Genomic DNA, 12,744 nt, shown 5'->3' on the forward strand with positions numbered 1-12,744 from the left:
TAAAAACATACAGTTCACTGTTTTTAGAATGTTTGTGATACTGTGAATTATAAACAATATCAAATGAATGTTCCTTACTCAAAAGAAAGCTAGAAAACTTCAGTATATGTCCAAAATTTAAATTTAATTAAAATCCCCAAATAGCCTTCATGTGTTAGTACAATTAAGTTCAATCCACCTGTGTTAGTAATAAGCTAAAATACATCCCTTAAAACTCAAGCCAACAAACGTGAAAGAAATATCCAGAAGATTTTACAAACAAAACCAAACTACAGTGATAGAGACAGTGATAGAGAGGGTGGGTAATATTCTAATGAATACAGTCCTCCATCCGAACCACCACCTAGGACTATTTCTTCTCAATGACTTTTTGCACAGTTTTCCTCTCCAACCCCTTCTCACCACGTATGTGATGATGCCTCCAGCTACTTGAGACTTCCTTCCCTGTATACTATGACCTACTGCCCTGGACCTATTTACCTGGTACCTAATAAACCATCCATTATGCTGAATAAAATTCACTACAGCTTAACATTAGCAAATAAGACAATGTTCATTAATTGTCATAGAGTAAAAATATTCAAGACATAGTGTTCTTGGATACAAATTAAAGCAAGAAGGTATTATCAATGCTTTCCTCAATTTTCTCAACTTCTTTCAATGAAATAATCTCCCATTCCCTAATATTTTAGCTATAATAACCACATTTACACTTGAGGTACATAAATTGCACACACGTTTCTAGCTATCACATTTAAAAACTGAGATGACGCACTCTGTCCCTTTTTTACTCTTATTTAATGTTATCTTGATGTTGTTTTAATAAAAACATGGCTTAAATTAACACCAGCTATTGTGTATAATGTTTTTAAAAAACATAATGTCATTAAGTGTTTTCTCACTTCCACCACCCTAAATTATGAGCTCATTTATAATGTAGCTGAAAATTCATGCAAAAACTCTTTCAGTAAGGCAATACTAGTAAAGAACAATGTACGTCTGGAATTCAGAAATGTAAATCTAGAAAATAATCTCTATGAGTGATACTGGTAAGGTAGTGAATATGTCAAAGGAATATGTAAACAACCTAATTAAGGGATAAACATAAATGTCATTACTTCATTAATAAAAGTCATTTTTGTTGGAGAATATTTTGAAATCACCTTCACTTTCCCTGCAGTTTTTTTTTTTTTTACCAAATATCAGAAATTATCTCCCATGCACATTCAACTAACATGCTATTCTGCACACAATAAGCCATTAGTAATTTGTTACAGAATTGAATTTGATCTTCTATCCACCTTCCAATTATCTTACTGCATTTGATTTTTCTTGGGGACCTTTGATGTACATTCTCCAATCGAGTTCCATTTCAGTAAAATTTCCTTTTGTTCCAGATGTGAAAGTAAGCAAAGATTTTAATTTTCCTATCCACTAATTCTTTTAAATGACAATATTTTGCATTCTACAAAGAAAATTAACTTATAAAAAACTTCAAAATTTGTATTTATTAATGTTAATATTAATTTTAAATGTTCATCAGTTGAAAATGTTCAGATAACTGAATATTTCTGAAAGGTGAAATCTAGGTCCATTCGAGATAGTAAAACCGAAAAATGAAGGTAAAACTAAAAGAACAAGATTTATGAATCTTGGACTACACAGCAAAAAGAGTAAAATTTACTGTATGTTAATTAAAAGGATGAATATATAATAAAAATATTATGTAAGTGACCACAATTCTGACTCTATCTTGTAATAAATGTATACTCACTATAAGAATCAACAACAACAATAATAGTAATAAATAACTGAGAATTTTGGAACATAGGAAAGAATCGATGGGATCGTCTTCACTACGGCAGTCATGGGAAGAATCCTGCCTTCATAGCAACCATATCTGGAACAAAGACCAAGGGCCTCGGGCTTAAAGAGCCAAGAAAGAAGGCAACATAGACGAGTATCAAACTTAAAAGGTGCTACTCAAAAAATGACCAAACTAGATGAACTTCTATGCCTCACTAATGTCACTTTGGTAATGCTACAATGTAATATTTCTTTAGACTCTTGATTCCACTAAAGTGAAAGGCTCGCCTGAGTGTGCCCCACTACAGTTGTGCTTTTTAATCTGTTTTGAAGTTAGACACAACCACATGCTCCCTGGAACACAGATGAAGGGATTAAATAACCCCCTTTGTAACACTGTAGACACATTCAACGCTTCAAAAGCAAACAGCAGTCTTAAATTCTTGGAAATTCAAGCGGCAAAAAATCAGAGGATGACAGGACCAATCATACAGGTATCAAGAAAAGGATGGGGCTACTTTAGAATAAATGGAAGTTCCAAGTTTATTTTTAGGTAAATCTTCAGGAGAGTATAGTATTACAATTAGTGGGGTACCTATGATACTTAAAAATATTATTAATCAAGTATTAGTATTTTTTATCTAGCATTTATAGAGTGGTTAAATATTTAAAGTGTCTTATTTTAATAAAATATGAGAAAGAAGCAAATGAAGTCTCAAAACAGGTTCCTGAACTCTATTTTAGAATATCACTGGGACTTCCCAATTCTACAAAGGAAAGAGGTAGGGTGGATGATCTGTGCTCATCTCGAAGAACCTAAAGTTTTACCACGTTTAGACTTTTATTCTATTCACTTGTTAGGTACATCAAAAACCTAAATTGCACCCTCTGACATCACCTAGAGGACACAGCCTGAATGAGACTGTCTAGCAACTCCTTCTACTTGAAATTAGAGTAAGAAAAGACATACTACCCATAGTATTTGAGAATAAATTTCAGCAAAATTACATTAAAGGTGACCAAAATGGTTTTATATTCAAAGATCTCAGCTTCCTTCATAAAACAGTAATAAAAGAGTTAAGAGGGTATAGAGGACATTTATTGAGCATACACCACATGCCAGATATTTGGCTAGGAGTCTCACTCATGTTACCATTTTAATCTTCATAACAGTCCAGCAGTTTAAGTGTTACTATCCATATATAACTACAGATAAACATGGATAAACAATTATTTTCTTTAAACAATTTGTTACGCTCAAGATGTCTAGGATATAATCAAACTTGAGAAGTCATTTGTCTAGCTTTCTGATACATTAGCAACATTAAACACAACTGTATTATTAAGGAACTTGCTAGCTACTTAAACACTAATAAAAGTGATGTTTAGTATCTGCCATTCCTACTGCCTAGGGACTAACCAGAAAACATTATTCATCACCCAGTAAACTAGTAATTTGTTGCTAGTTTGCATTTTTATTCAGCTGAAAAGTTGTAACCAAGAATCTGCTGGAGCTTAGAAAGTAATAGTAATATCATTTTATACCATTTTACCATTTTCAGAGGAAACAGTGCATTCTATGAATCAATACTATGAAAGAAATACAAAACTTAAAAATATTTGCTTGCCCAAATCAAACATCAGGTGAATTTCACAATTAATAGAATTTTATTAGTGAAAGAAAATATTAGAATATAGCTTCCTCTTACCTTATAAAATAATCATTTCGAATCAGCAAAAGATGCTGCAGAATTGAAATGAAATATCCCTCTGCTCTGGTTTCCTTAACTGTGTTCCACACCATGTTGTGAAGATCATTCGCTTCAGTAAACTGATTAAGGAATATGTGGATTTATTTATCCTCTATACCGAACAACTGCAATAATGTGACACGGAATCTGCTCTGTAAGGCTTCGAAAGATTACTGTGTATCTTAACCTAAAATAGGCATCATATATACTCAGCATATAATAAAACACATGTAGTTAGGAATGAGAATAGAGGGAAAACTATGTGCAAATGACAACCTGACCTGACACTTCCTGGCTTCTCCTCCACAATCAACTCCAACCAATATTCCTCTCTTGAGCCAAGATACTGCTGGCAGAAAGAGTAGTGGGCAGCTGGTTGTGAATGAAGTCTTTGGCTTCTGGGGGAGCCCTGACCAAGAGGGCTGGTGCCAGGCATTACCTACCATGGAGCAGCCCCAGTGGAAGACAGAAAGGTGGCAGATCTCTGGACAAGCACAGACATCTGCAGATGCACAGAATTAACAAAGGCCCGTATGAGGATATACCCAAGGTACAGGGTAGGAACTAACCAGCAGGCTAAGGGCACCTATTCCTAATGATGAAGGGACTAGGGGGAGGGGAGGTGCCAAACAAAAAGAACAGATTGTACATGTATACATAAGAGGCTTGTCTAAAAAGCATCCATTTGTAGATTGTAACATCCATTTGCATATGCATGTATTCACAAAAACGCACATAAACTAATAAAATAAAAAAGGTTTATACAAACATCCTTCTGATTCAATAAAGGTTTGATTTTATATCATTTATCTAGAAATGGCTTCAGAAGTTTAATATTTTATGGGGTGGGGGCTGTTTAAGGGTTAGCAGTAATTTTACATATTTGATTAGACTTCAGAACAAAAGGATATTCAAGTTCAGCTCTAACATCTTCGAGGCGATGGAAGAACTCAATCAAATCCTCTTCCTTATGCTCGTCAAAGACTTTAAGTTGGATATCCAGGCCATCATTCTTAATACGCTTTAAATTCTAGACATATTAAATAGGAGTTATAAGGAACAGTTTTGTTTTTAACGATGCAAAAAATTAATGAAAAACATAAACAATAAACCAACCATTCAACTTGATTTACAGCATTCAAACACTTAAAGTGTTAAATAATACTCAAACCTTATCATCTATTTCAAAAATAGATTTTATACTCAAGCCTTTTTTCCCACAGATAAATTATTCTTAAAGGTAATTTATCTAAATTTCCCCCTACTCAAGTACTTCTCTAATTTAAATATTAATAAGGAGACTGCAGGGCACTTACTGGCAATATCTCTTTCAATCCACAACGCATAAATTCATTTCTGATGTGAAGCCTGAAGTCCAAATCATCAGGAGATGTAACAAGGGCATTGATAAGCTGCATACATGCTACCTACAATAAATTACACAGCAAGACTTAGACTTGGATTCTGACATTAAAGGAGTAATAGAACTGAAACATCAAGGCTGTGTTCCAAGTATTATCAAATATCTTCCTTCACAGGTGAGTCTATTAAAACGATAATTTGTATGTAAAATATTTTAGTCAATTATAAATTAGACAAGAAATATAGTTTCAGGGGAATTTTTAATTCACTCCAACCAAAAGTTAAGTTCTTCTCCAAAAATATCATACCATACACATAAGACATAAACTGAACACACACTAGTTGAAAAACTATAAATATCCTTAGATAGATCCTATCCTAAAATAGGATAATAAAATAATTTCTCATTCATCAAGAGAAACCCAAAGACTTTAAGTCAATGAGAGTTAGCAAAGGCCTGAAACTAGTTAATGGGGTTGTTATAACCAAAAATTATATTATGAACATTGCACAGCTAATTACCAGAAGTTAACTTATCAGGCAATGGTTCCTACACTTTGACAAAAATTCAGCTTACTGTGCGTTACGCTTATTAAGAAGACATAAAGAAATAACATAGCTAACTAAATGCTTTAGTTTATAACTTAAATGATGAAAATTAAAAATCGCTGTATTTTCCCATTCATATTTAACACTCCAAATTTCACCCTGGATCTCCTTTTTTTTTTAATCCCTGGCTGAATTATATCTTTCATTATCCAAAATCTATATAATGGAAGCAAAAGAGGTTGCTTCTAGAGAAGCAAAGAATTCTTTGCTGTTGATGATGTTATTTTTCTAAGTCCACATTCTACCAAAATCTAACAAGAAAGACCAGCTTACTGATCAATGTGTTTAACCTCATGCTGTTCCCTAAATTGTCCTTTTTCCATCCCTTAAGGCAAGGTTTATATGAATTTAAAATGCCAGTTTGCGATTAAGACACCAACAGGGGTCTCAGTTCCTGCTGGTTGAAATATATTATAATTGTTCTATTTGATATCTAAACACTAAAATCTGGCCAGCATGCCTCTACTGTCAAAACTTGAAAGAGAGGGAAAAGGAAAACATATTTAAAAGAAAAAAAGAAAAAACTTATAAACAGCGTCTACCTTTCCAGTACACGTTCACTCAGCTGTAACCAGTTCATGTCAGAAAGTCAAGTTTAAAATGCTTTCTTTCCACTTCCTTGCCAGTCATTACCCCATACCCACAAATGTTTTTTTCAGCATTTTAAAAGATCTCAAACAGCATACAAATATTTAAATTAGCATACTAATTTAATTTCTCTACGTTCAGAGAAATTAAATTAGTATTAGCCACCAGGTTTCCAGGAAAAGATGCAAATTATAGACAACTCAAAGAAAGAAGCAAAAATAAACAACATAAAAATTAGCAGCAAATATCACCTAAATGGAAAGTTGATATGTGTAGAATAATATTAGCATGAAATTGAGGAGAAAGAAGGGAAAAGAATCATCCAAATTATTCCCAGGAAACGTTTTAAAAGGCAATTTTTCATAAAAAGAAAACTAGGAACTGACTTAAGCCGAAAGAATGAATTTAATTCTTTAGGATCCCTTCCCAACTGTAACAGTAATTTGCCACTATCATGACCTACAACCACTCTTTGATTAATTTATATCATGTAAACATATGTCTACATACAGTAAAATGTATTGATTTACATCCTTACAGATAAAAAATTCTATAATCAAGATAAAGACCAAAGAGTTCCTTCTAGGTTTCTAATACATATATTGAGACATTTAGACCTTTTTTATCACATGATTTCACACTGGTATAGCATACCAGCATAAGTGGGAGCCAATCTGGCATCTATCCCATATAACTCAATTCCTAGAGACAGTAGAAAAGGCTCAGGAACTAAAAAGGTAAAATAGGACATGTTGCCTCCCCTAGTGAAGATAAGCAGGTTCAGTAACGCAAATATACTATGTACTGTAAGAGATGTGTTCAGTATATGATGAGAATGTGGAGACAGTAAATAAAAACAAGGAAAGCTGAGGAACAGTACTGACTCTTAAGGATTAATAGGGAGACAGCCAGATGAAAAGGAGGACCAAGATGTTTAAAGCAGAGCAGTTTACATGTTCAAAGATCTGGGCTCTTTTGCTGAGTTACAAGGAATTCAGATTTCCTGAGCAGTTTGTAAGGCGGAAAGTGGGAGAACAGGGGAAGGACCCAATAAAGATGAAGCCAGACAGAGGAGGCACAGCTTCATGTGCCGAATCAGAACTTTCTGACTCAGCTGGAAATAGGGGAAATCATAAACGATTTTATGCAGGAGCGGCGATAATAGAGGTAATAGATTCAAGTTAAGAAGTTATCATACAGGTAGCTTCGTTGAGCGATGAGGAGGTCTTGAACAACATTTGAAAAACATTTGATGGCTGGGTGAACATGTGGTTGAGGCAAAAGAAAAGAATTTACAAGTCCTCCCACCTTTGTTGTTCAACTAGATAGGAGGTGGGACCATTAACGGAGACATAAAATGCAAGGAAAGAAACAAATTTCACAGGAGAATAGGATAAATCCTGCTTCTAAAATTCTGAGATTGAAATGTACATTAGGAATCATACATTCATTTAAGAAATTAGTGAATGCTGGAATATTAACAGAAGCTCAAGAAAATAATGAAATTGTGATATTCATCATAAAGAATTAATCACCATGTTCTGTTTGATTTTCCCAAAATGTAGCATATATGATCTCCATTAATTTGCACTAATTATGCCATACTAACAGTTTCAACAGCAGGCAAAAGCCACCTTCCTCTGGAACTGATGAGGGTAAGAAAACAAGAGTTTCTGCCCTCCTGGGAGCATCCTAACTTATCTGAAGGTTCTATCTTTGGGCACCAGACCTTCTCTGTTTACTAGCTCATGCATTTCATTCCTTCCAAGCCTGTCAATGATGTCTACTAAGCACTTCTTGGTGCTAGGGATGCAGCTATGAAATGAAAAAGACAGAAATCACTACTATAGAAAGAGAGGAGGCAAGACTGAATCCACAGTTTGAATTGCCTGGGCAATTCAAAGGCTGACATTTATTAAGCTAGAAAAAAAATCAGCATAAACAGAGGAAACAGGCTTGGGAAGAAAGATCAGGACTTAAGTTTTGGAGATGTTAAGTTGGAAATATTGTCTATTATTGATCCTCATCGAAAAAACTAGAAAAGGAAATTGGATATAGGAGACTCCAGTTGGAGAAAGAGATTACCATAGCATTTGTATGTAAAAACCAAGACCTTAGATGGAATCACCGAGAGAGTAGTAAAGAGAGAGAGAAGAGGAGGTACAAGAACTGGTTGGGACATTTCAATTGTAGGTTTTGATTTGAAGGTTGAGGAAATGAGTTAAAGAAAAGTAAAAAGCTGTCAACGTGGTAGAAGATAAATGAAGAGATTGTGGTGTCCTGGAAGAATGGGAGAAAAGTGTGTCAATAGGGAGAGTGATCAACTGTGTCAAATGCTCTAATAGGTCAAATAAGATAATTACCACTGCATCTGGCAAATTGGTGACTTGACGAGAAGTTTCTACAAAGGGACAGAACTGCTGCTGCACATGGAAAACATTTTCTTCTCACATGTACCATATGCAACCAGTAAATGAAAGCATACAATTAAAATTGGCTCTAAAATATTCTCCTTGCTCCAAATGTACCTTTATACTTTAGAAATACTGCTCATTAACCTTTGGTTTAAACAAGGCTTATAAGTTCGACACATCTTTAGGTGTTAGATATGTACTCAGTTCTAATGATATGGAAAGTAAATGCTGTAACCTCATTTGTTACTCTTGTCCCAATTATCAAAAAGGAGCCTTACATGAGAAAAGGTATTTTTAACATAACTTCTAGCTATAAAGATGTGTCTGCACACAGAGGCACACACATATCCAGCTAGAATTCGGAACAGTTGAGGATTTCCTCAAGAACAGCAACAGACAGAAAATGTCCTACAAAAGCTGAGACCAGCAAACCCCACATAGCCAAGGATTAGGAAAATAAGCAGACAAAACAGTCATTACAAATAGTGGGACAAACGTCAGCAATGTTGTAAACTAGAGGGGTAAAGACATATAACAGGGGACAAAGTAGATAAACTGTAAGCAAAAATCTCAAAGATATTCAATATGAGGGATAGAGCTTGTCAAAGGCAATCTTAAGAACAAGGCAAATGATCAAAGGAAAATCTTTAGAAGTAGAAAGAGGTTAAACAGCAAGACAAAGACACATGCTGGAATTGACATCACTTAATCAGCAAAGCAGCTTTCTGCCCTTGAAAATGAAGTGAGAAGGTTTCTTCACATGTGAATATGCATCACCTAAAGTTCCTCTAGCACACAATTTAATTTACTGCTGTCTATCACTAGGTGCAACACAAACAGGAGAAAAAATAAACACTTTATGCATCTTTAACCTTTGGTTTCCAACCCTTTTCAGACAAACAAGTTTAAGTACAAAATGCCAGGTATACTAACAGCAGTGATGCTTGAGCCTCGAACACAGGCCTGTCCAGGTTTTGCAAAGACCACCAACACAGATGCTTTCTCCACAATTATGTGGAAGGAATTGAAAAGGTATCCAACAAACAGCAAAAGCAAACATTCTTTAGAAAGTTCACACTTGGTCAACATATTCATCCTGAATATAACATGTTTTCACATGTAAAATGATGGCTATACTACACTGAAAACATATCAGCTTCCAAAGCTAAATTCAGACTGGAAACAAGCACCAGTAAAGTACTTAAATAAAAATCCTATCAGAATCTGTGAATACTTACTATCTGGGCCTGGAAGACACAGGTCAGACCGCTATTCATCTTCTCTACCCCATAGCAGAAATCATCTGTCTCTCTTTGCACAATCAAATTCTACATTATCAAGTTAAAATGAGTAAATGATGCTTATAGAGAAATATCTTGCCTCCAGTGCAACTAAAGAAACTCCAAAGAATTTTAAAATCTCATGTGTTAATTCAGAATATAAACTAAAATAGACTACTACATTATGTAGACAAACACAGAAAGAGTGAAGTATATCAGCATATGTAAAGTCCTATAATTTTACTTATATTTCCAATTAAATATTCGGTAAATGAACACAGTAAGAGGACAAGTCAGAGCTTGAGGTAACTGCATATATCTCATACAGATGCAGAGAAATAAACTGAAGGATTCAAGAGGCCCTAATTTATATGAACAGGAACAGTTGGATTCAAGACAGAACTTGGATTTTTAAAGGTTTATTCAGACACTCCCCCTGAGACATCATGAATTTCTTCTGTGTTCTCCCATTTTGTTGAAACTCCTAGTATCGCAATTTTCATATGAAACATTAGCCAGCTATAAATTCCTGAGTATAAGCTTCTTAAGGACTTAAGCAGTGTATTTCATTCATCTTTATAGTTCTAATATCTAGCAGAACCCTGAACGGCAATCTCTGAATAATTAACTAATTGACTGGTTAATTATGAAATTTTGCAGTTACCTTGAGTCATGAATTAAGTGTATCTTTTTGGTGGTCTATTGTAGCAGAAGTGAAAAAATGTATTACACAGACTCAGAAAATTGGCAGTATACTCTAGGACAAAAATGTTTTTTTTAGTTTAGTAGGTGTGTGCTCCACATGACAATATGAGTTCACGTTGGTGTATTATTTTACTGTTTCTTTAATGTTTATTAGCTTAATGGCATGTTATTTACTAGTCCATTTTAATATGTTTAACAGTTTGATTCATATAGATACAGTAACCAAACTGCTGCAAACCTCAATAAAAGTAGTGGTAAAAAAAGAGAGGAATTAAAATAAATTGATCTCTGCATCCTTCTGGAATGCCCCAACAGTGATCCTAAAGATAAACGTTCTACTACACTCTGTATCCTTCATTAAATGTGCGAACGACTTACTTGATATTAAAAATAACTCTAGTTAACGTTGACTTTTGTGAGGGGGTAGGAGATACTTGAAACAAAAAGAAACAGTAAATCAAGATATGACTATTCATTATAGGAAGACCTTCGTTTGGTCTCGTGCAAAATTAAACTTGGGTACATTTTGAGCATTTAAGGGGTAAGGGAAACAAAACAAACAGAAGCTAATAAACTTGGCTAAATTCAAAAAGGCATTGTAACTGATTTGTTTCAATGTCATATTTGTCGATTTTTGCCAAGTAACATATTTCAAAGTACAGAGTACTTTGTACTACTACTCTGTAATATCATATGAACCGAAATTAGTGAAGGTTTTGTTCCATTCACTCAACATCAAGGTACAACAAACGCACACCTTTGTGTATACAGGAACAACACCAGGAGCATCAGGCTGAAGGAAAAGAAGCCAAAAAGGTGACAGAAGGAGGTGCAACGGTCTGCTCTCTGCTGCCAGGCAATTCTCTCTGTGTCTCTGCATGTATTGCAAGTAGAGGTACAGATGGTTTTCTTCTGCAAGACCTTGACAAGGATGTCTGTATAGCAAACCATCTTGGAAGACAGAGACAGCATCTCCCCTCCAGAGCAAAAGGGAAGGCAGACCCACAGCCCATTCTGAAAGATCTGTGCTCTCCAAGCTCCTGTAACACGACCTGCCATTGCAGCCATGTCTTCAGACAGTCCTTCCAAAATAAAGACTGGACTCAATTATTTCCTGAACTGAGAACCCAAAAATTTATCAGCTGGCTGGGAGGCCTTGTTGAAAGCACTGTCACCTGGTAGCCCCAACTCATAGAGATCCCAATTGGGGGTCCCCAACAACTATAAACAACATGTTCTTTCCAGGAACACCATGTGCACCTTCAAAACTATGTATCTTGTGGGGAAGCCAGGCATTAACATGCCTCTCTCTCCGAAAACACCATGACTTACACCACAGAGGTGCTCATAAGAGATGCTCAGGTGTGTGAGGAAACAGTACCAGCACACGTACAGCCTCAGACAACTGTGGCCATCTCTCCACACCCAGGCGAACTTTGGTTATTCTGGGGAGTTTCCTGGAGAGAACACTGATCACTACATACGTGCACCTGCAGACAGTTATCCCTACGATGAGTCACTGAATTAGAACAGATGATACGAAATGTGTCCCTGGTTTTAGCTGAAGTAATCAGTGACACTGCAGCAGCCTTGCAAGGCACTCAGGTCAGCTTTCACTCACTGGCAGGGTTGTTACAGATGAAAGAGTTGCCCCAGATGTCCTCCTTGCTGAACAAAGAGAAGTCTGTGCAATCATTAATACCTCAGGCCGAGTGAAAGAGCAACAGAAGAAGATAAGAAAGCCTCCTGGTGTCCTAAGATAGACCCTGACGGTTTACAGGATTTGTTCAGCTGATGGGATCTGGGACCTGGAAGGCATGCCTGAGGTCAGTACTGCAGGGCAGCCTCAACCTGCTGCTTGGAGCACTGCTGACCAGCAGGCTTAATTAAATACTCTGGGAGACAAATGGAACGGAGCTCATCACAGCCTGTATCAGTCAGAGTAACTGCTGCCCATGATACCAGACTTGGATTCTCTAAGCTCAGGGTGTCATCCCTATAACACAACCCACTGAAACTGGAAACTGGGGTTGACACAGCTGATAGCTGAGCTACTGCTATGGCTGTGGGTAACTGAAGTCCTTTGTTTTTGACCTAGGAGTTTGTGTCTTTTGACAGCAGCACCCATACAAGTGTGGCAGACTAACACAGTAGTTTACAAGTAGCATAAAACCACAGATTCTTTGTGTTCTTGACACTCCAGGAGTCCAGGAAGACACCATAGGAAGG

At 35.9% G+C, this 12,744-nt stretch overlaps 1 protein-coding gene across 4 annotated transcripts in view; it reads right to left on the reverse strand.

The window, feature by feature from the left end:
* The window catches only part of DIAPH3 (diaphanous related formin 3), a 546,819-nt gene that overhangs the window by 362,657 nt on the left and 171,418 nt on the right, over nucleotides 1-12,744 (reverse strand). For all 4 annotated transcript variants that reach the window (XM_059996017.1, XM_059996016.1, XM_059996015.1 and 1 more), the window contains 3 exons: nucleotides 4,874-4,984; nucleotides 4,469-4,587; nucleotides 3,516-3,632 (listed from right to left, as the gene is read on the reverse strand). In XM_059996017.1, coding sequence (XP_059852000.1) covers nucleotides 3,516-3,632; nucleotides 4,469-4,587; nucleotides 4,874-4,984 — 347 coding nt within the window. The remainder of the gene's footprint in view (nucleotides 1-3,515; nucleotides 3,633-4,468; nucleotides 4,588-4,873; nucleotides 4,985-12,744) is intronic.

This window comes from Delphinus delphis, chromosome 18 (genome assembly GCF_949987515.2).
Source record: "Delphinus delphis chromosome 18, mDelDel1.2, whole genome shotgun sequence".
NCBI lineage: Eukaryota > Metazoa > Chordata > Mammalia > Artiodactyla > Delphinidae > Delphinus > Delphinus delphis.